The sequence below is a fragment of the Penaeus japonicus genome, unplaced genomic scaffold, assembly GCF_977035675.1.
Source record: "Penaeus japonicus unplaced genomic scaffold, GWHDUDI00000001_assembly GWHDUDI00000027, whole genome shotgun sequence".
Taxonomy (NCBI): Eukaryota; Metazoa; Arthropoda; class Malacostraca; order Decapoda; family Penaeidae; genus Penaeus; species Penaeus japonicus.
This window is the reverse complement of record NW_028234429.1, coordinates 28,993,626-29,018,625: the sequence shown is the minus strand read 5'-3', so window position 1 is coordinate 29,018,625 and position 25,000 is coordinate 28,993,626. Positions and strand designations below refer to the sequence as shown.

The 25,000-nt window shown below is 38.2% G+C and overlaps 2 protein-coding genes across 2 annotated transcripts in view; one reads left to right on the top strand and one right to left on the bottom strand.

The window, feature by feature from the left end:
- Positions 1–14,665, top strand: part of Vps50 (vacuolar protein sorting 50) — a 26,785-nt gene extending 12,120 nt beyond the window's left edge. Inside the window, exons 5-8 of the mRNA XM_043001672.2 lie at positions 982–1,191; positions 1,876–2,022; positions 8,748–8,921; positions 10,382–14,665. Of these exons, the coding sequence (XP_042857606.2) occupies positions 982–1,191; positions 1,876–2,022; positions 8,748–8,921; positions 10,382–10,621 (771 nt within the window). The 3' untranslated portion in view covers positions 10,622–14,665. The remainder of the gene's footprint in view (positions 1–981; positions 1,192–1,875; positions 2,023–8,747; positions 8,922–10,381) is intronic.
- Positions 14,666–15,541: 876 nt separating this feature from the next.
- The window catches only part of LOC122243925 (uncharacterized), a 55,619-nt gene continuing 46,160 nt past the window's right edge, over positions 15,542–25,000 (bottom strand). The window contains exons 3-6 of the mRNA XM_043001684.2: positions 21,482–21,631; positions 21,103–21,165; positions 19,770–19,926; positions 15,542–19,528 (exon numbers count right to left, since the gene is read on the bottom strand). Of these exons, the coding sequence (XP_042857618.2) occupies positions 19,522–19,528; positions 19,770–19,926; positions 21,103–21,165; positions 21,482–21,631 (377 nt within the window). The 3' untranslated portion in view covers positions 15,542–19,521. The remainder of the gene's footprint in view (positions 19,529–19,769; positions 19,927–21,102; positions 21,166–21,481; positions 21,632–25,000) is intronic.

Here is a 25,000-nt window from a genome sequence, read left to right as displayed (position 1 = left end):
TTACACTGTGATCATGCATCAATCAGCGTGAATGGGTTAAAAATCAAAACATTTTCTCTTTTTGCAAAGTTTCACCAGTTTGAGCAGTAGCATTATACTTGGTGTTATATGTATATTATAGAAATTATGATGGATTTATAATTACAGTCTTTAAATTATTACTTAACCCATTCACTACGGGCAGTAGAAAACGCTCCTCGCGCCGTATCCGAGCTGCCGGCACGCGACAAATTTTAAACATCGCTACTGAGTATGACAAGTTTTAAGCCAAAACCTCTACAAGTTTTAAGCCAAAACCTCAACATAATCATCATGTGTTATTTATCAAAATATGCATAGTTAACCTCTTCCCCCATATGCATGTGACAAGTTATTTACATGGGTTGGGAGGAAGATGGAAAGAGTGACCTTGGTGGGAGGCCTCACTCAGATGACCAAAGAAAACGATTGAAATAGTATGGTAAACTAATCATAATAAGTTTTATATTTTTACATAATGTTCCATAAATAAATAATAAAATGATTGCTAGCAGGGTCCATCATAAATAAATAAATAATAAAATGATTGCTAGCAGGGTCCATCACTCTTATGTGATAAATTAATGATAATGAAAGTCAAGTAATATATCGTATCATATCCGACCTCTATTCTGAAAGATATCGTACAGTATCCGGAAGAAAGAAAACTCAATTCCACCAGAACTCAGCCAGGACGCAGTATGCGCGTCCTCGGATTTGACGCGAGCGCTGCGAGGACGCAGTATAAGCATCCTCATGTTGAAGGGGTTAAAAAGAAAGTATATTAACCCATTAACCCATTAGCAGCGGATGGCATGATTTGCTGCAAAGGCAGAGTCGGTCGTAGACGCGGATGGCACCATGCCAGACATGTAAAACAGTCATCCTACTGCACAATTTGGACTCTATCTTAAATATCTTCTGGAATATCACAAATACAGCATCCTCCTCTCCCTTCTCCAGGTGCCAAGTCCCTCCATATCTCCTGTTGTAGACACAACCTCAGTGGAGAGCATATATGGGCTGCCAGTGCGAGTGGTGGCGGTGGAAAGCCTAGCATTTTTGGCAGCTCAGCTAGAGGCCTTGCACTGCCACATTGAACCTCTCATCCCACAGCAGCGGAGAACATTCTTGCAGCAGTTCTACACAGGCACCGTCAAGATCACGCCTGAGGTGAGGGTACTGGCAGTTTTTCTTGTGTGTTTGGGTATTGTGTGTCTGAGTTCTGAGAATTTTAGGATATTATAGGAACTTATTTGAAGGGTTCAAAATGTTATCTTTGAAAAGAATGCCTTGATCACTACTTTTTGTATTATTTAGTGGCAATTTTATAATGTAAAGAGAGAGAGCCCCAGCTGTAGGAATGATGACAATCATTTTCACGAAATAAGTTCTGAACTGGTTTGAGATAAAAAATAGATTTACAAGCCAGGTCCGCATCGTATTTTAGAGTGAGAGAGCAGTACATGACATATCACAGCTTTCCTTACTCTCTTTCATTTACTTGTAACACTAAAGCAATGTTTGTGTTAGTCATATCTATGGAATTCTAGATTGTGCAGCTTACATATGCCATTAGACAGGCTTTATTAGTGCTAGAAATCCAATTTCTGAGATGGATATAAGAGGAAATGCTCATTAGGTAAAGTCTGTGCTGCCAGGAGCATGTAGAAAGCATTTTCCCCGCTGCTCTAATTTCTAGTTTTTTTCTGCAACTGGTTAGTAGGTGTTGTATATGGTCCTCTGGCATAACACCTAACACCTTCCAATTTTTGTACATGAATTATTTTGTGACACTTGTTACTTTGTTTACCTTTGTTTACCTTGTGTAATTTTTTATTTTGTGTGTAATTACAGATACGTCACCATGTTTACACAACTGTGGCCTCTCAAGTGATAGACTACGATAGCATTTTGAATCGCATGTCCAGTGTGAAGTGGGATATAAATGACCTCATGAGCCAACACAGCCAGTATGTTGATGTCCTGCTTAGACAACTTCAGGTAAGGCATTTGTGAATTTTGAAATGACATCACACAGCTGTATAACCTGTTCATTCTTGCTCAACTGTAGTAGTTTGAGGTGATGCATTTTTGCTTAATTAGCCTTTTTGTGTTTGTGTATGTGTGTCTGTCTGTCTGTCTGTTTGTGTGTCTGTCTGTATTTTTGTGTGAGTAGAACTTGGTATGATATTCCAATGGGTATGTTACTGTCAAACTAAATTTTGCTACCATCATTATTATAGGGTAAAATATTCCTGCTTCTGTGTGTTCTTGTCTACTGTGTATGTATATGTAAAGATAGTAAAAGGGTGTATTTTCAACCAGCAAGTAACCAATATTATTTAGTCCTGTCTAATTTTCTAATTCAGTATATTACATTAAATTTATGAAAGTTTCAGTATTGATAACTATTTTTGCTTTGGATATACAGTATCACCACATGGAAAATTTCCTTGTTATTTATCATTAGCCTAAAGATACTCCACTTTACTTGAGAATAATGTACTATAAGCTTAAGGAATCAGGGTTGCATTGACTTGTCGACTTTGTGCATTTATACACATTTAATATAAATGTGAAAGTAAACAATTATACCTGATGCCATATAATCTGGCAAAGTTAGCCACAGTGATCAATCTACTGTTACATTCTCATTGGGTGAGAGATCTAAATCTAAATCTAAAAATCTAAAGACAAAAGGATTATATTAGAACTTACTTAATCCACAGATTATGTTGAAAGAAATTATGATGAGTAATTTAATGATATACTTTTTTTTTTTTTTTTTTTTTTAGAAATAATGATAACTAATTCAGGTTAGGCATTTATATTTTGCACTGAAGTCATAATATTTACTCAGAGTAAGCACTGCTGGGTTAGTGAAGTAGAGTGTGATGTCACTTACTGAAAGTTTGATACTTTATTTTCATTTTATGAACTAAGCATCATGAAGTATTTTATGCATTACTTAGATGCAAAACTTCCAGGTGTCATGTATAGATGACGGCACCTTACTTGACATTCTTCTTGGCATCATGTGTAGATGACGGCATGCTTATTTCCTGATCTTTCGGGTGTCATACATAGATGACGGTCTCGGTGTCACTCAGTATTTTCTCTGGGACAATCCCCTCCATCACAAACGAGGCCAGCTATGAAACTGACAGCGATTGCTCGTGAGATCCCCTTCTAACCTTCCCCCTCTACCATTCCCCCTCCGCCATCTCCTATCCCACTTCCCACCATCCCTCACCCTCCACTTCCCACCATCCCTCACCCTCCACTTCCCACCATCCCTCACCCTCCACTTCCCACCACCTTGTTCTGGAAATGAGGCCGGATGAAATAATGCAGATGAGGCCGGCTAAAAAGGTGGTGGTGATGAGTTAATCTATAAACTTAGATCAGACCTAAAATTATTCTTTTGTGTTTTACATTTGTTACATTTTTATAAAAGAAAACATCGAAATATGGATTTTCTTGCTCATATTTCAATAACTTTTTATGACATTTTTATTCAGTTTTGGAGAATCCAATATGCTGAGACTTTATATTGTCATATAAAGATAATTATAAAAAAGTATAAAGACTATTATGTAAGACACATACATGAAAACAATGTTATAAGTAATTTTTGCCATCTTCTCAAATGAAGCCAGCTACAAAGGTGATGGTGATTTCTTCTTGAGATCCCTGATTGTTCCTCCCCCATAACAATCCTTCTTCTGTAAATGAGGCCGAATGCAGTTATACAAGTGAGGCCAGCTAAAATCATCACAAGGTGACTTATGCCCTTACCTTTTGACTAAAATCACTCTTACCCAGACCTCTGTTCCTTGAACATACCTCATATTTTATCAGCATCATGCACCCATGCCTCTCACTACTCTGCTGGCCGACTATCTGGCCGCAGAAGTGATCTTCTAGCTCCTGCTACCTTGAAGGGAACTCATGTCTGTGAGGGCTTTTGTCATTTACCGATGTGAGTGAGCCTCAGCAATCGACCTCAACTTATGATCCCATCGTCAATCAACCACCTGCCGTTCCCTTGCTCGGAGATTCTGACTGGGATGACAAGGATGACGTAGGTGATCCAGACAACCTTGACGACAGGTTCAAAGCAGATAGAGATTGTAGTTTTCAAGAACTGAAAAGGAACGAAGAATTGCTGGATTATGTCTCTGCTCGCGATACTTTGATTGAGCCTTTGTCGGAGGTCACCTGCTGCCACATTACTTGCAACACCCCTGGGTCCAACGGATGGAAAAGGTAGTTCAAGGAGGAGAATGTGCCACATCACCATGGCTTTAGTGGCACTCCTGGATTGAAAGCTGGACTTGCCCCTGAGGAGGACTCAATGCCCAAAGATATCCTGGACTGCTTCTTCCCCCCTGATCTTTGGCAGACATTGGATAGAGATGAACTTGTATGCTCAGCAGCATCTGCCCAACCAATCCTCTCGCATGAAGGCCTGGGAGGACAGCATTGTAGAGAAGCTACAGAAATATATAGCTCTCCGTCTCCTCATGGGAGTTCAGCACTGACCAACTAGTAGATTTTTTGGTGTGATAACCCTACTGTGAGTTGTGATGTGTTCTGTAAGACAATTTCAAGAGATCGATATGATTTATTGACTTTCCAACCTCCACTTCAATGATTATGAATACCTATCAGCAACAGGTGACCACTTGTGGAAACTCAGGCCTATAATAGACACACTGCAAAGGAGCTTCAAAGAGGTCTTCACCTGGAGAAAGAAGGTAGCTGTCAATGAATCATGTCCAATACAATCCATCAAAGAGAGCCAGGTTTGGAATGAAAGTGTACAAACTGTGCACAAGTGATGGGAAAGCAGCTGTGTATACATAGGGTAAGACCAAAGTGACGTCAATGTAAGCATGGAAACCGTTGTAGACCTGATGCATGAACTGCCCACTCTCTTCCACCACCGTCAGTCCTGGAAAACAGAAACCGTAAGCACTGTAAAGCTAAATAGGAAGTTCATACCCAAAGACCTTTCAGTGAAAAAGAAAGGGGACAATAAACTAAGGACATCAAGGGCAGGGATGCTGGCAATGTCTTGGTTTGACAAGAAGCCAGTTAACATCTTGTCTACAGTGCACAAGGGGGATGAAATAGTCAACCTCCCACCTATCAGAAGAGGGGAGATAAGGAAACCCCTATGCTTTGTAGATTACAACGGTGGGATGAAAGGAGTCAATATAAGTGACCAGCTAGAACAGTCATATTCAGCAGCAAGGAAGACCAATAAATGGTATGTGAAACTGCTTTACAGCATACTGGATATGGCAATAATCAATGCTCATAATGTGCTGAAGTGGCTGGGTGGTAAAATGACTCGGCTGGACTTCCACCTCCAGCTTATCGCTGACTGACTTCAGCGGCCAACAGGGATGACAGCGAGGAGGGGGAGGAATATCACCCCTCATCGAGCAGTTACGCCATCCAGATCTCTCCAATCACCTTCATAGTCCCGCTTCAATGCTCCAGCTCATCCCCTTGAAATGAATGTGTGAGGGAAATACTGCCAATGTAAATATTGCTGAGAATTGAATTGTAAAAGGACTATGTCCCACTACGTATGTCGCTTCTGTGATGTAGCACTATGTGATACATGCTTTAGTTAAGTCCATGTGGCAAATTAAAAAAAAAGCATGATGTAAATACCTTTTATATATTTTATATGTATTCTTTTACATACCTTTATCAAAACATAAAAATTAGATGTAAAACAGAAAAAAAATGAATGTTTATTATTAAACATGATATAAAACTATCAATAAAAGGTTGCATTGGAGGAAGCATTGGAGGAACGCGTGCACAGCGCGTACCGCACCCCACCCGATAATTGCCCGGAATAGGTCTACACGGTGGCCTCCCGGAAATGCACCACGAGCCAGAGATCACCAACCCAGAAGATTTGGGTTAAAAAATGCATTATTGACTGAGAAATGCATTATTGACTGTGTGCATTAGCAGAAGTATCTCTCTGTATGTAGATGTTCCCTTAATGAAAACAGATCTTTCAGTTGACTCCCAAAATATAAAAGAACCTGATTGATGGAATGTGGAGCAATAGGAGGAGGGGGAAGGGGCTTTTTTGCCTCACTGTATGACAGTTACTATACCAGTATCTTGAAGCAAGGTGGAGGAATTATTGCTGAGTTCTGTTTTCAGAAAATATAGAGGATACAAGAATGAAAGTCTTTGCACAAGGTATTACTTTATTGTTAGCCTAGTGCAGACGGGGTACTTAACGACCTGACTGGCGGTCATGATGGGCAGTCTACGATGCTGGTGGCACCGGCTAAAAATTAGAGGGACAGGGAAAATGTTTTCTCCATTTTATGGGCAGTGTAGACTAGCCTAGATAATATTTTTCCATAAATCCATCACAAAACAAGGGTTTAGACTCTGTAACTCTAAAGCTAGCACCATTACAGCCATAATACTTCTTGACTGTGAGCGCGCTTCACTTGTGAACAGATTCCAATGACGAATCATGTACGCATTGACACCCGTCTTTTTGGCCTCATCTACAATGGGTTAATTAGCTTGCCTTCTTGGTTATTAAATATCTGTATATGTGAAGAAATTAGATTATATATTCTTCATCACTATTATTAGTATTGGTAGTATTTTGTGACACCTCTTCCTTACTTCTTATTTGTTAATGAGATTGATCTGTCCCATCACCTAGAATAATGTTTGTTATATTTGCATTTCTTCATTAGTATATATTGTTATTCAGATGCCTTATAAGTTACTTTTCTCTTTATTTTTTTAAACCTGTTAACGACGGGGATAGATTTGCTTACCCAGGCTCCAGGATGGGTTTATTTCAAAGTGAGGCAGCTTCATGCAACATACCTTGACTTTTCCTACACTCTTTTAGTCACTCATTGTAGAGTTAGAGCCATTTTTGTGTTTTATTTTTTGTGTGTTTTACTATATAGAGAGACATATCTATCATATCACAGGCTCTATCAATTCTGCAGTTGACTAAAATTGTAGTTCAGGGTCCATATCAGCTCATTTTTTTCTTTGGACTCAATGTGATAGAAGTATTGCTGTTTTAGTGGAGAACAAAAAGCAAATTTATTTTTTTTGTATTTGCGTGCTGCCATGAACGAATACAAAACATATAACCATCTACAATGAGGATAACATAAAGAGGTAGAGAAGAGGAAGGAAACTTGTGCTTATGACTGTGGGTGCCACAGTACAAAGCATCCATCCTGGCACAGGGGCACATTATAGACACTAGGTATGGTTTGAGTCACCTTCCTCCTCTCATTCTGCCTGCACATCTTTCATCTATGGTACTTTAGAGCAAGAGGTCGGCAACTAGCTATGTGCCATCACTCTATAAAGATGGTGCTTGCTAAAGACAGTAGATGGGTGCCATTCAAGGCTCTTTCTCCTGCTGGTGCTAGAAGAAAGTGGTGCCATCTAGGTTTTGGATGTGAGGTGAAACCCATTTTGCCTAATATTACAGCAGTTATAATAATTATGACCGCAGTTGTCATCGTCACTCACTCCTTACTCATAGCACAATAAAATAACACTGATACAAAATCCACAAATGTCATGATGCCCGTTGTCAGGCCAGAGCTCCTGCACCATGTATGACGAAAAAACACGTCACCCGTCGTTAACGGGTCAATGAAACTGGTCCAACTTATTCAAAATCTATGTTGGAGTTAGCATAATCAGACTTGCCAATTATTTAGTCATTGCCAATTATTTGGTACTGTAGCTGATCCCTGATTATTAAATGACATGCCCTGTTCTGTGGATGACATTCTGCTGTAGATCTCAGGTACACACATCTGCCTAGACCAATTTCAAAGAGGCAGAAAGTTGTGAATGAAGTAGGGCTGGTCAGTCCTCAGATATTTAGTGAAAGAGAGACAGGGGAAATAGAATAATTCATGTGTTGTTCCCTCTGTCTTGCTGCTTGAATGCATTTGAATTGTAGACTGAAGTGCTTGGAGAAATTTTCTATCAAAATGTTTGTTCAAGTTCAGTTTAAAGAAATTGATACTATGGGTGCAACTGATTCTTCTTTATGTATACTTACCTAAATTATTTTTTTTATTTTTTCAGTTTTACTAATTGAATTGAAGCTTATTGCACTCACAATTATGATGATTCATTGGTATGAGGAGTTGAATCTCAGAAGGATAGATCAGATATTTGTCCTTGCTTTGTAAAATAATTTGTTAAGCAACTGGAATGAAAGTTTTGAAAAAAACTTGAAACCAAAGCCAAATGATACACCATAAGGTAATTTCACTGAAGGCTGTCTTGAGTGCTCTGAATTATTGGACCTGTGTCCTGTACTCAGGAGAGTTTGCCTTGCCCAGTCAAGAATACTCTTTTTTGTCGCAAGGCAGTCTGGTTTCTGTTGGTTTTCTCACATTCTTTGTTGAACTAAATTGAATATAAAAATTGTTTTTGTGTCTGTTGTTGTGTTTATGTAAAATTAATTTGACAACATTTTGAAGGTGAAAGTTTAGAATGAATTCCATAGAAAGCAGTGATATTGAATGCAAAATAGGATATAAGGACTAGAGGGAAATATCATATAAGGCGGCAATACTAAATGAAAGCAGTTCTTTCATTTTAGGATATTGTAAGAAATCTGAGTAGCATCACCAGTTTGAGGTCCAAATATAATTTTCCATTACTTTATTTTCCAGATTTTGAGCATGAAGTTAGAGGAGATTAGCAGAATTTCCCCAATACCAGCAGAGGCATACAATGCACTCTGGGAATGCATCGTGCGCATTACAAACCGCACCTTGTTAGAGGGCTTTGCTTCTGCCCGTAGATGCACCAATGAGGGACGATCACTTATGCAGCTCGACTATCAGGTAATCTCTAAAGATATTATATGTTTGATAGTTGTAATACAAGATGTTTTGCTGTAATCTAGTATGATCTGTGGATTGTTTTTAATATGAATGTGTGGGTGTTTTTATTAAGAATGTTTTTCAGGGTGTTATGTGTATATAAAAAAAAAGAATAATGATGTGATTAATATTATATATATATATATATATATATATATATATATATATATATATATATATATATATATATATATATATATATATATGTATATATATATAGATAGATAGATGAATGAAAGGGCATTAACAGTTCATGATGGAACTGATTTGGCTGCATGGTCATCTCACTGGGGTGTATTCACAACTTAGAGGGGCTTGCCACTGGGGCTACTATGCACTGTAATAGTTGTAAGAGTTGTTATAGATTTAACACATTTACTGGAATCCAGTTTAGCTCTTTATGGGCCCACTCCATATAAAAGAGGAATTATGATATAATGGGAGGATAGAAATAGGGTTTCTTGCAATTTTTTATTTTGTTTAACCCAATCCCGACGGGCCCGGCGATAGGTGGAAACCCCCTATGCCGGGCCTATGCAATATTGCATTAGGAACGTCACACTGGTGTGTCGCCCCGGCATTGGGCATTTACCTGTGTCACACGGGTGTGACGCACCGTCGTCATAGGGTTAATATTTGTTAGTATACATTATTTTTGTTATATATATATATATGCACACTACTGCTCCCATGGTAAGAGGAAAGAGACCTGGTCTGATAATTCTGAAAACGCCCCAACTGGCAGAATGCAATGTTGCAGACACTACACATGACCTGGGTCTCCTTCCTCTTACTATGGGAGTAGCAGACATGAAACTGCTTGTAATGACCATTTGGGATTGGTTCCTGGAAATGCTCTATAGCACTTCAGAGTCTGGTATTGCTGCTGCAGGAGGAACAGCCATGAACTGTCTAGTTTCTCAGTGATGATCATTCCTTAGCTAGTAAGTAAGCTGTCCCTGGAATTTCATGTGCACCAGGGAAGTCTTGACGGCCACCATATCCAGATATTAGAACAGAACCCTCTTGTATCACTTCATGGACTTGTGAGAAGTGTTGTAAGATTGAGCTAGCTGATCCACCCTCTTCATGCTAGAGTTGTAGTCAGCCGCTACCCGAGGCTTATATATGATTTTATTTTGTTTTTTCATGTTCTCTCTCTGGAAGCATGTTGAGTATCCATGATGTCAAAACCCTAACACACACACACATACACATTCTCCCAGGACACATCTTAAAATCATGCCATACATCATTAAGAGATTATTCATTTAAATATGGTAATCATCAAATAAATCAGTAGGAGACAAGATTTCTATAAGAAACTTCACTTATTTTGTTATTATTATTTTTTTAGATCTGTCTTTCACCCATCCAAATTACAATTACAAAGACCCCATTCCTTCCCCTTTCTTCCTCAGCAATTCCTCATGAAGCTAGAGTGCCTGACCAAGGTGCGCCCGCTGCCTGACAAACACCTGGTGGAGACCTTCATCAAGGCCTACTACCTACCTGAGGGGGCGCTGGAGGAGTGGGTGCAGCAGAATGGGTCCGACTACTCCCCCAGGCAGCTGAACGCCCTCATGTCCACCATGACTCACGTGAACAAGCGGACTCGGCAGAAGATCTCGAGCCTGGTGGAGGAGCAGTGTAGGAGGTGATGTGGTGAACAGAGAGGGACAGGGGATAGATAGCGTTGGAGGAAGACCTCGGACTGGATAGTGTAGGGGTTTTGTGGGTTTCAAAATCTGAAGGACAGTCTTCGTCAAGAGCTTAAATCAACTTGTGTAGTTGTAGATTTTTCTTTGATGTTCCCCCTACAGATATTGGGGAAAAACCCAACATATTCTTTTACGTTTAAATTTTATTTTGTGTGCTTTCCATCATTCCATCTTGAATTTTCCTAAAGGAAGTATATCAGGAATTGGCTTATAAATAATTTTATGAGCTCTTCATCTTTTTTCTACTCTATCACAATGGTGCATTCATTTCAAGAAGGTGGAATATTTGCTGAATATAATCTTGAAAAATGTGTCAACATGTCTTAATTTTATCTTTGCTAAATTCATTAGCAAATAATCTCTCTTACACTTGTACATAAAGTCTTTTTCTACATATATTTCTCAGCCTGTCTGTTTTTATTCAGTCAAATTTCTCTTTAACGGACAAAATCTAATTTTTAAGCAATATTCTCTCCTTGATCTATATTTTTAAGGTAATGATCTTGAACAAACCATTCATCTTCACAGAGTACACTAGGTATGTTGGAGGTGGTTTTATTTTCTCTTTTTTGTTTGTACGGAAATGTAGAGGAAGGAGGTATCAAATGGTGTATGAACATGTGCTTTAAGGTGTATAATGATTTTCTGGTTCTAACATTGAGTTGCTGTTTTTTATATATCATTTTTTTTTTTTTTTTAGTTCTTATTGATTTTCTCTCCATTTATTTTTTGCATTTATCTTAGCCGTTATTAGTTCATAGAAGAGAATTGATATATTTAGAAGAGCTTTTACCATGATGCTAAAAGAGGAGAAGAATGGAGAATGACTTTTCCTGTTCTTGCCATATTTGGAAGAGTGTTTTTTACTTCTCAAATCTTTTTCTTCCTTTCTGTTTTGTTTCTTATTATTATTATTATCCAAACATGAAATATACAGTTATTTGGTGAATGAGATGACTTTAACATGTAGATCTGTTATGGGTGAGAGGTTCATCAAAAAATTTGTTGATTGTTGGTTGATCATATATTATATTATTATTCTTTTTTCTTTGTGTGTGTATGTCTGTATGAAAAGCATTACAAGTATCACAGATGTAGTTTTCAGTCCTAAGCCATTTCTGAATTAATTTAAAAAGCCGAGTATACGAGTCTTTTTGCAAATATTTTTTTTTTCATATGTGTATATGATAAAAAAAAAACCAAAAGTTTTTGTGATGTGTGCCTGAACATAGTCATCTAAATGTACTTAAATCAATGATCATGATAGTGCTGTTCCAGAGCAGCTATGCCAACTATGACTAGAAGTAGAAGTGCATGAGATTCTAACTGATAGAAAACAAGCATTTTAGGATGACTTGTGGAAGAGCTTTAATTCATGTGATTTTATGTTATGTTTTTCCCCTTTGCTTTTTATCAGAGTTCTTGTGTTTGTAAGTGTTGAAGATGTTTTAATTTCTTTTGTTTTAATTTAAATCAATTTTAAATCTCACTCTCAATGCCAAAGAAACCACTGTAGATGGTTTGCTATGTTGAATTTTAATGTTTTCTTTCCATGTAATACTTTCATAACTTTCAAGGTTGTTTTGGTTTTTATTTTTTATTTTCCTTTCTTTCCCCCCCCTTTTTTTAAATTTAATCAGAATACCAGTGTCTGTATCAGTTTTATGCGTCTGGGCAATTATGTTTCGCATATTCATCATGCACTGAGGTTGTTTAATGTTATTAGAGAAACATGTCTCCCTTCTGTGCTGTGTGAACCTCCTGTTGCAATATAAACCTCTGAATACCTCTTTTTACTTTGGGCACCTGTTTTGTTTAGCTTTATGTTCTTTATTTTTTCTTTCTTTCTTTTTTTGTCCAGTTATCCTAGGTGCTTTACAAGACTGGTGTTTACGTCAATCTTGCTCACTAAGAGAGACATATGCACGAGCACATGTATGTGAATGCATGTAAGATCACACACTTCCTCACGTGCTTTCTCGTATCTGCATTACCGGTACTCTCAAATGTATCAACAAAGATGCATTGCACCCTTACCTACACATTCCCACACACATGGTTAACCACAAGTAGATATATTCACCTAATGCAAGCACATCCATCCTCACATCAAAAAAAACATTCACACTCTTAAACACACATAAAAGAAAGAAAAACACAAACGCAAGACAAACAAACAGACACATTCTCACACACATGATTAATCACAAGCAGTTATATTCACCTAATGCTAGCACATCTGTTCTCATAACAACCAAACATACACACCCATAAACACACATAAAAGAAAGAACAACACAAAAACAAAACAAATATTAATATGTAAGTACACAGAAGGATAAGGAGAGTGCAACATATAATCAACTGTGAAGCTGCATAGACAGGGAGACGGTATCACTATCGCCAACTTTGAGAAAATTCACTAAGCGTTTTTTAAGCAAGATTATTCATGGAAAATTAAAATGATGAGTGTTAAACATCTCATGACTTGAGTGTATTTTTTAAGTAGTTTTTAAGATATTTTTGATTATTTTTTTAATTACTTTATTATTTGTTATTATTATTATATGTTTTGTCTATGTCTTGTTTATCAAATAAAACAATCTTTGGTAGTAACTGAAATGATGTTGAAAATTATTTACAAAATATTTTTTACTGGCTTGCCAGAAATATTATACTTTATTATGGATGCATATATTCCTTCCTTGCAAGTGGTGTTGTCAATAGATATGATTACTTTATTAGGGATTATATATTAATTTATTTATATTGTTGTTCTGATTATTATTTTTTTTAGTTGTTATCATTGTTGCATTTTATTGATACCATCTTAATCACTTTTTTGTGCAATTATTGTATTTTAAAAATTTGTTGCAGTTATTTCATCATTCTGTAGCCTTATAAAGATATTTTATAATTAAGAATAGTGTCATCCTAGTAAACCCTTCTTTTACCAGTTATAAAATCCATAACATGGTTGTCTGGTGAATCTCAAGTGCATTTTATGAATTTATTATATGTTGTATTTCTGTATCACTTTGTTTTTTCTTCTTCTAGAGTGAGTGAGTGAATGTGAGAATGAGAGTGAGATGTAAAAGAAAAAGAATCAGTGAGAGATGTAGAGAATTAGAGATTGTAATAGAGGGAACAAATCAAGAGATTGTGAGAGACAGTAAGAGAGCAAAAGACATAAGACTCAAGAGAGTGAAAGAGAGGAAATGGAATTGAGAGAATTTAATCTGTTGCTGACAGGGCTGTTTTGGCTCTAAATGGCCGATAAGGGTAAGCCCAATGCCTCAGGCTTGGCCATGGCCAAGCACTACACACCCAATCACCCTGCCTGCTGGCCAGAAGGATAGCCGTGACAAAATATCTCGTCCCCGGCGGCTGGTCCTGCCACCAAGCGACGTGATATCTTGTCACCCGGCATCACGGGCTAAAAGAGACTATAAGTAAGAGTGAAAGAGACAGAATTTAAAAGATGTAGAATGAATGTCAGCAAGAAATAGAATGAGTAAATGAGAGCGGGAAATTAAAAGAAAAAGAAGATAGAATTAACTGCTATCCTTTTGTGTTCCAAAAAGCATTAAAATTGGTTTTTACTCCACGTTGCTATAAACACTAATATCTAGGTTGTTATTGGAATATTGAACAAACCTCAGAAGAAGAATTGTAAATCATTCAACCTCAGTCTGCATTGAAACTAAGGTTGTATTTTATATAATTTGTCTTAAAGATTTAAAAAAAAAACAATGTGGTCTTCCCTGCCACATATCAAAGAACCTCGGCAGACGTTCATACGCTCTGGTTGTAGGGAGTCCATAGGGAATTTTCAATTGTATTTTTATTATGCAATGTTGCGTAGGTGCAGCAAGGGTCTCTTTTAAATTTGTGATGTAAAGAAATAATTTTGTACGCAGATATAGGTCCATTATACTTGTAAATAATGTATAAAAATTCTTAATAAAAGTCTTGATTTCTTGAGATGCTAGATTTTCCTGTTGAAGAATAGGTTTTATGATGGTGAATGTCTAACAACATGCTGTTTAGGATTCTGGAAGCAAATGTATTTTTTGAGTTACCAAATACTTCTTGATCACTATATCCTGTTGATGTACTCTGAGCCTTTGTTTTCCGAAGGCTGGCTCAAGAACGCAATAAAGCAAGCTACATGCAGTTTATCCTCTATTGTTAGACAGTGGGAAGTAAACAAAACAAATTTGTGGTTGTCATCATTATCTGAAGGAGTGAAGGAGACCATATTATTTAATAGTTATTGCTTTTCAGTACATAACTTTGTCATTATCATCATTTTAATAGATATGAAAATTATTATTTGCCCAAGTAGAGTTCTACACAGCCATTTTACAATATGATTATTATATTGTGATATAAACTGTCTTACAAGAACTTCATACCTTTTCTTATCTTCATTCTTTCAGCACAGTATGCAGTTTACATGATTAGAAATTGTCAGATATCAATAAAAATATATGAAATGTAAACAAAAATCAGATTGTTGTCTTGTTACTGTGTGAAATGTGACATTTCATCATTTATTAGATGAATTGAAATTTAAGATGAAATCGGTGTTTTTTCATTATATGTAGTTGTGATAACACTGTGCTGTATACTTTTTATTGTACAATATTCATATTTATATAGAATTCTATTTGCAAATTGTCAAGATTGCCCATGACCATTATATCAGGATGAGATCTAATTAGATAGGTATTCCTTACAGAATCCTGAAAAGATATTGTTCAAAATATTATTACTTAACACCTGCCATTATTTTTGTCTACAACTAACACAGACATACAAACAATATTGCAAAAGGATCATAAATGAAAGACAATATGTATATCAATAATATATTAAAGACTTTGTATTTTTACATAAAATCTAGAATTTACAGACCATTAAAACAATCCAGCAAATTGGTGGAACTCAGTTTCGGAGTGAAAACAAACTGGCTACTTATTGATATGAAGCCAAGCCGTTTTTATTGCTACGAGAGGACCAGCTTCTTGCCACCCTAAACAGTCTGTCGGGCAAGTTGAAGGAAGCTGCTTGCCAGGCCGAAAGAAGTGCCATTTGCATATCTATCTATTGGAAGGGAATGAATGGCCAGCTATGTGGGGTAACTCGAGTCCTAAAAAAAAAAAGGTTAGATGAATTTTTTTTTTTTTTTTTTTTTTTTGTTTTTTTTACCCTGTCTTCTTGTTATTTTTATTTGCCGAAAGGTCTTGTTGTAAAAGAAATAAGAACGTTACTTTGTACATAAGCTTTTCTCGTTTTTCTTTTTTTTTTTCACAGTTAATTACCCACAAGCCGTTGCCAGATTAAAAGCAGACCACAAAACCTGTAAGTATTTCCTTCCAGGGGGCTGCTACAGGGAGCAAAGGGGAGGAGGGGGGGGGGGGGAAGGGACCTTGGGGAAAGGAAGGGGGAAGTAGGGAGGGGGAGGTAGGGGAGGCTACAGTATGTATTTTTATTTTTTTTTATTTCCCTTAGCAAATTTCAAACATAATATGAGAAACATTTTATACATACAAAAAGAAAAAAAAAAGATGAGAGAACACATGGCAACATTTAAGTCTGAGAAGAAGCTATCCAACATGTTTAATGGCGAGTAACAAAAGAACAAAATCTTTAAATGATAAAAAAAAGACAAAGATACAATCTAATTCCCCATCAGATGTAATAACAACACATGCTCTGATGGCGAATACGAAACCTAAAATACCAAATCTGAATAAAACAATGTGTTGGTTCAGAAATCAAAGAAAAAAAAAAGGCAAAAAAGAAAAATTTAATTGCTCCTGCAAAATGGTATGAAAAAAAAATGATAACATGACTAGTTCCATCAACAGGTCTACAGTCCTTCATGGTAATTACCTAAAGCCCTGTCGGCTCAGTAAATGCAGCAAAAGGAGCTTTCCATGATTTGACTGGTAATCCTAAGTTCAGTACGCTTATAAAAAACTGCTTCTACTACCAAAGTTAATGAACTGCTAATCTCAAAGTGTATTTTAGAGCAATGCGTTGCTTTACGACATTTTCTTGAAGACGTTCTTACACTATTCCATGCTAAAAGATATCCCATTTTTTTCAGTAGAGTTAGCTTTTCAAATTCAAAAGTTATACACTATCAAAAAAATGTATTCAAAAAGAAATCAAAGGATTTTCACAACCATGCTCTTATTATTGTTGTTTTTTCTATTCCCTTAAAAATACCCTAAGCAATGTTCAATAATCACTGGCACTTCAGAATATAATAATAAAAGAAGGTACAAATAGAAGAGAAGAGAAGAGAAAGAAAAAGTGAAAGAGAAAGAAAAAGAGAGACAGGCAGAAAGAGAGAGAGAGAGAGAGATAGAAAGAGAGAGAAGCACTATGTACAAAGACTGCACTAGAAGCCTCAGACACACTGATATGATGTGGGCAATTTAACCTATCTTGAAAGGGAGGAGGGAAGTGCGGGGATCGGCTGATGGTTTTCACTAATAATAGAACTAGTCGCATTCAGTATTGCCAGTCTAGAGTTCATGTGCATGACATAAAACTCTTGAAAATACTGGAGGACATTTAAGACGGAAGGAGTATCAACATCTTTTTCGAAATATAACTCTACAGCACACATTATCCTTTAGAAGGATATTAAAATGTTATTTTATGAATTTTACAAATGCCAATTCTTTATTTCTTTTTTTTTTGTGAGTGTATTCCTATATCAACACAGCCAATATTGTCAACAAGAAACCAAAATCAACAAAATATTCTTCAGACCTTCCTCTTTTAATGCTATTATTGCTCACACCACCAACGGGGTTGTTTTAAATGCTAACACTGGGTGCAAATACAAACCTCTTCGTCATTTACCTATTTCTCATTCACTAACTACAATTGGAAGTTGTTGCCTTGTCTAGTCCTGCTTGCCTCTGCTTGTCTCATTTATTTGGCCTTGATGTATAAGTAGGGCTAAGCTAAGCAAGGGACTTTGTGCACATATGAAAACTGATTGTCACTACCTGACATCCAATCTAAGTTCCTTGATTTCTAAGAACCTCTTTCCTTACCAATATATATTAAAAAAAAAAAAAAGTCATTATGCAAAGCCTCCTCCCCGTATTGAAATTCTTACACATGTCTTGCTCTCGCTTTTAGCCAGTGACAGAAATACAATTACAAAATGCTATTCATTTTTATCGGCTCACTATTTCCTGCTGTTGTACTTTTAATTAAGCCCTTGTTTTCCGATGGCTGGCTGAAGAGCATAATAAAGCAAGCTACATGCAATTCATCCTCTACTGTTAGACAGTGGGAGGTAAACCCACAAAAAACAAATTTGTGGAGTTGTCAAAATTATGTTAGAAGCTGCACCTGGGGCTAGTTATCAAGTAGCTTTAGGAGGACTCAGCTAATAATTACACAGGGTAAAAGACGGAAAGGGGAAGGGTGGTATTGTATCAATTATTTACAGAAAGGCTTGACCTTCTTATAATAATATGCAAATGTATATTAAGAAACAGCCTAATTATGTAGATTTTCATATGAATTCCAATTAACTATAACTATGATTTACTTTGTTTAATTCTCACTGATAATATATATTTTTCAAATTCCCATAAAAGCATGGTAGAAGTGCAAAGGTCAAGCAAAATATTATGAATATTGCTTCCTGGGTCATATACATGCAGGTAAATGTAACTGCAGAAGCTATAATAAAGAAAAAAAAATCCAATGCTTGTACAAAACGTGTAAGATTAAACACAGAATGTAGAAATATAAAGTCCTACAGAAATTGTACAACTTTAAATGATCTTCAGATACTTCTCTAAAGGTTATGCAGATGTCTATTGAAACAGTATGAAGAGGAAATAGAAAAAAAATCAAACAGGAATAGAAGGCAGAAAGCAGACTTGTAGAAAAGAAAGACTAAAAAAAACATAAACAAATTTTCTGCAAATTCTTCCATATCAATTCATGACTGAGTTCCTATAACGGTAGATATGTAAATGCCATTCCTAATTAAGTTCAAATGCAATGGCTTTAGTCAATCATTATGATCTGATCTTTGGTCAGCAATTAACAGTCATTATACAGAGGTGGGTTCATTCCACTATCCAAGTTGGCATTGTACAAGGAAATGTTTCCCTGTTGTAAGTCATTCAAACATTAAGTTGCCTACAGCCAAAAGGGATATCAGCTCAAAAGGTCAGGAATATGTGATACCTCTTACCCAGCCCAAAAGCATGAGAGGCCGAGAGGAAAGCTGCACACTCACTTTTAGAACGTGTTTAAAACATGTTCTGTGTGTGAGTGTGTGTATCCACCAATTCCTTCAAGATCTCACATCATAAAGCATGGAGAATAGGTGCATGCAAGAAGGAGTAAGACTTGGAGAAGAAATAGGAGGCATACAGGATATATATACACATACAACAGCACACTGGCCATACACCATGGCACCACAACACTCATGAGTTTTACATGATCCAAGGACAAACAGAAAAATGGACAGGCTCATTCATAACATGAGGAACATGGGGGGTGGGATCGAGTTCAGGGAATTTTCTCCAGGATTCATTCTTGACACTGGTCCTCGCCTACGGTTAAAAAAAGAGAGAGAAAATATCCGTGATTATCCTTTTTCCATTGTCTGTCATCTTATCACTGAGTGTTTTTCTTTTTGCATAACACCATTTGTCAGTTGGGAGTCAAATGTATCTAGTGTTTGACCAGTATCTATAAGATTCGAGAGCTGAGATCTTCAGTTTCTTTTTCTTTAAGAAATAGCACTGCAAGGAGCTCTTCCATGTTCGACGGCAGATGATTTAGGCCCTGGAAAAGAAGGGTCATCTGAGTATCATGACATTTACACTTAGGTATACTAAGTACCCTCTTAAATAATTTCTAAATCTCTCAAAAACTATAATGATTACACTTACTGTATCTCATTACAATCTTACTAAAGCTTACTATCATCCCTCCCTCCTTTTGAACTGTCCAAGCCCTCTATCATAACCCCCCCCCCTAAAAAAAAAAAAAAAATCCAAACAAGAGCCCAGAGCCTCTCTCTCACCTGGAGTCGTTCTCAGCGTGGATAATAGTGCGCTCTTTGTAGTAGATTTCCTCCTCTTCCTGGTCGCAGAGCAAGAGCACGACCGCGCCGAAGAGGAAGATGGCTGCGCCCCAACCCACGCCGTAGGCCCATCCGAATTCCCACAATGTGCGGTTTCCTGCGGGTGCAAAGGGAGAGTGAAAGTGTGTGAGAGAGTGAGAGAGAGAGAGAGAGAGAGAGAGAGAGAGAGAGAGAGAGAGAGAGAGAGAGAGAGAGAGAGAGAGAGAGAGAGAGAGAGAGAGAGAGAGAGAGAGAGAGAGAGAGAGAGAGAGAGAGAGAGAGAGAGAGAGAGAGAGAGAGAGAGAGAGAGAGAGAGAGAGAGAGAGAGAGAGAGAGAGAGAGAGAGAGAGAGAGAGAGAGAGAGAGAGAGAGAGAGAGAGAGAGAGAGTGTGTGTGTGTGTGTGTGTGTGTGTGTGTGTGTGTGTGTGTGTGTGTGTGTGTGTGTGTGTGTGTGTGTGTGTGAGAGAGAGAGAGAGAGAGAGAGAGAGAGAGAGAGAGAGAGAGAGAGAGAGAGAGAGAGAGAGAGAGAGAGAGAGAAAGTGCGGGTCGGATGTGGGAAACAGAGAGAGAAAATGAAAAAAAGGTGTTTTCCAGGTGCTGAGGTCTGTGATTAGCAGCACTAATTTCCTGCGTATGGAGATTGTGGACGAGAAACGGGGAAAAGAGGAACAGAAAGAGAGGGAGATATAAAATGTGTAAAGGGATATAAGAAATGCGTTATTCAATATTGGGAGGACTGGGGAGTGCGGATCAGAAATAAGGAATGAGGAAGGAGGGAGAGGGGGGGAGAAGGAGAGGGAAGGGAGGGGGAGGGAAGGGAAAGGGAGGGAAGGGGAGGGGACGGGAGGGGGAGACAGACAGAGAAAAAGAGAGAAAACATAGTTCAGAAAAAAAAACGACGACACAGAATGAACATAATGGATTGCAGTGTTCCCTACGGGCGAAGAGCGCGGGCGTGTTGCCGAGTTACGAAAAGAGAGATAGAAGGAATTAAATAAGTTCCTCAACGTAAAGAGAAGTGAGACTGGGGGATAACGGATAGTAAATATGAAAAGAAAAGAGAGGAAGAAAAAATAAGATGAGAAAATCAACAATATGAGGAAAGACACTAGAAGAAAGATATAGATAACTTATTTCAATTCTGAATATTCTGCGACATTATAATGTAAGTATCGTCCAGTTTATTCTCCTATGTCAAACCATGAATTACATAAAAATGGCAACGGTAAGTTCAACTGAATTAAATAGAGTTCACTTCCTCAAAGTATATCACACAAAGATAATATAAACTGACCAAGTTCAAGTTCCTGCACGAAGAACACTGGATACAGGATGAGGGCGACCAGGATGGCGATCACTGAAAAATGGGAAAGAGAATTAGCATTTTTTATCCCACTATATCTGAGACATCCATCATCAATTAGTAATTTTAAATTGAGAGGAAAAAAACAATGAATACCGAAAATAAAAGTAAGTACTTTACGCATGTTAACATATTTCATTAGAGAGAGAGAAAAAAATATATATCAACTTAACCCTACCCCTTTTATGAAAAAAGTAAAATCGATAAAAACAAAAACAAACTTACTCTTCCTTTCTTTACCACACTTTCCTCCTCCTAACCTTCTCCATATAAACCTACCCCCCCCCCCCAGAAAAAAAAAAATACTAACGTGCAAGGGTCATGACCCAAACGGCGATGCGGTAATAGCGCGTCTTGACTGCAGGGTCGTTGTTATTGAGACCCAGAGCCGTCATGAAGGTAGCGAGGACGTCCAGCAGGAGGCAGATCACACACAGGGCGGCGCTGGCCATGATGTAGGCTGTGGAGATTAATTCTCATTAGAAAGGTTTTTGTGTGATTTTTTTTTTTTTTTTTTTTTGACATTTTATGATTTTTTTTTTGGAGTGTTTAGAAGAACAGGGAAAGTGATTAGGGAGGGAGGGAGAGAGAGAAGGAATGAAGGAAGGAATGAATGAGAAAGGGGAGGTCAAAGAGAGAAAGAGAGAAAGAGAGAGAGAGAGAGAGAGAGAGAGAGAGAGAGAGAGAGAGAGAGAGAGAGAGAGAGAGAGAGAGAGAGAGAGAGAGAGAGAGAGAGAGAGAGAGAGAGAGAGAGAGAGAGAGAAAAGAAAGAAAGAGGAGAGATAAATAGAGAGAGAGAGAGAGAGAGAGAGAGAGAGAGAGAGAGAGAGAGAGAGAGAGAGAGAGAGAGAGAGAGAGAGAGAGAGAGAGAGAGAGAGAGAGAGAGAGAAGGAGAGAAGAGAAGAGGAGCTGAAATCACACAAAATAAAGAAAAATCATGAAAACACACACACAAGCACATCCACACAACCACATCCACACACAAGCACATCCACACAACCACATCCACACACAAGCACATCCACACAACCACATCCACACACAAACTCGCACACAACGAGAATCGAGAGAGAGAAACGGACAGAAAAGTAAACCAATTTGGCGTAGACTCAACTGATTTCACTCGAGACTAAAGCCACAGTCAAACACACCGATCCGAGCTCACACGTCACTGCGTCAGATATGCATGCATGAGCTAGCTACAGGGCTGTGTTCGTTTCCTTGCAGCCGAGTGCGTTTGGTGTAGCTATTTAACGGTGTTCTACTTGGGTACAGTCATCGGGGTACAAATGGTACAAACGTAATGGTACAGCGAGGATGAGGAGAGATGGGGGAGGGGGGAGGGAGGGAGGAGGGGAGGGGGGAGAGTGGTGAAGAAAGGAGGGAACAGAGAAAGGTTATATTAAACACCGTATTTCAATCATTTCAAGGCATTAGTACGTTCGACAGGATGCTAAAAAAAAATGTTAAACGTGTATCTTATTCTGGTCGTAGTTCAGGTCAAAACTGAATTTTCTTATTCCGTCCTTCTTTCTTTTCTGGAAAATGCAAAAAGACTAAAGAATAAATCGAACCGCATATAGAAAATAAACCACGATTTGCACAAGCTACATAGATAGATATTCCATAAGATTAAGTAAGTGATAAAACTACAAGTATACCGTGTTTGAGAGGGGGTGTAATTGTGCTCAAAGAAAGAGCCACGCTGACGCGGTCATCAGCTGCTACTGACGCTGCACCAATGACCTTTTTTAGACTTTTCTGCTGCCAATAACATAAATATTCGATGTCTGTAAGCAATACATGACAACTGCTGGCTAATGATCAGTCGAGATGATTGACACTGCTGTCCACTGATCGGCTGTTCTCCTGAGCAATTTACCTCCCCTCTGGTTGGCTCACATGCTCGTGTCTTCCCTTTCCATAATTTTCGTCATCATAACCTAGGCTTTTTTCTTTCATCATCAATTATCATTATTTCTCTATTAGTACTGGCGAATATGCATTCAATAATTCTTACTTTGACATCAGAGGTATCGTTTTTATTGTAGTTTTCAAACGCAGATAAGAGACAAACAAATACAACAAAAAGAACAAACAAGAGATTGTCTTAAAACGAAAGAAAGAAAAAAAAAGAAAAAAAAAACAAAAACACGCCAGAAGAGCGAATTCCCAAACCCGATTTTCTTATTTCCTCCCAAACTACAAATCACAATATGTGAACATCTAAATTTAAAAAAGAACGAGACCGAAAGAAAGACCAACACATAAAAAAAGAAAGAAAGAAAGAAAAAAAAAAACATTATTTGTACGCCAGCTCGCTCGGATCGGCTGCCGGTGTTTCCCATGTGATTAGCATCGGCACATGTTTCATATGCACAGGACACACACATTACTGATTATTATCATCATTGATACGTGACGCGATGTCTATGATACGCATGTCAACGATGGACAAAAAGCTCTCTGTCATTGAAGAATTGACGTGATATTACTGCAATACTGGAATTTGGATTTGTTTGCGCTGGGTCCTTAGGGTGATGGGGGGGAGGGAGGGGGGGGTAGAGGAAGAAGAGGTAAAACAGGAGAAAGAAGAGGTGGAAGTGAAGCAGGAAGAGGAAGGGGGAAGGATGGAAAAGGTAAAAAAGAATGAGGAAGAGGAGGAGGAAGAGATGGGAGAGGAGCAGGATGGGGTAAAAGAGGAAGACAGCTGAAGGTGGAGAGGGAGGGGTAGAAGAGGAGTAGGAAGACGAGGAAAGGAGGAAGACGTGGCAAGGAGGAAAATATGGAAGAATAGGAGGAAGAGGAGGTGGAAAAAGACGAGGAGGTGGAAGAGGAGGAGGAGGAAGTGGAAGAAGAGGAGGAGGAAGTGGAAGAAGAGGAGGAGGAAATGGAAGAAGAGGAGGAGGAAAAGGAAGGAGGAGGAGGAGGAGAATGAAGAGAATGAGGAGACAATAAAGGAAGAGGAAGACGAGAAAAGGAGGAAAAGGTGGAAAGGAGGAAGAAAGGAGGTGGAGGAGCAGGAGGAAGAGAAGAGGCAGAGGTGGAGTAGGAGGAAGAAATCAAGGAGGAGAATGAAGAGGAGGAGGAAATCAAGGAGGAGAATGAAGAGGAGGAGGAAATCAAGGAGGAGAATGAAGAGGGGGAAACAATAAAGGAAAAGGAGAAGAAGGGAAGAGAGGGAAGGAAAGAAGAAGTAGGAGGGAGAAAGAGGACGATAATCAGGACAAGGAAGAAAGAGGAGGAAGAGAATGCCGAAGATAACAAGGAAGAGGAAGAGAGTAAGAAAGACGAGAAGAAAAATGCGCGCTCGCAAAAGATGTCTCAAACAATAATAGTGTGAAGAGACTAAAAAAAAAAAAAAAAAAAAAACACGTCTATTTAGGAAATTTTTCCGAGCATCATAATTAATTTTTCAGTCACTTAACTTTAAGAAAGGGAGAACGTTCCCTGAGATTGAAAGAGAGAGACAGAGAAAGAGAGAGAGAGAGTGGGGGGGGGGGGGAGAGAGATAGAGAGAGAGGGGGGGTAGAGGGAGGGAGAAAGGGAGGAAGGGAGAGAGGGAGGGAGAGGGAGAGAGGGATAGGGAGAGGGAGAGAGGGATAGGGAGAGGGAGAGAGGGATAGGGAGAGGGAGAGAGGGATAGGGAGAGATAGAGAGAGGGAGAGGGAGAGGGAGAGATAGAGAGAGGGAGAGGGAGAGAGAGAGAGAGAGAAAGTAGGAAAGAGGGAAGAAGGGAGGGAGGGACGAAAAGAGGGATAGAAAGAGAAGGAGAAAGAAGAGAAAGAGGGAAAGAGAGAGAGAAAAAGAGAAAGCGAACGAAAAAGAG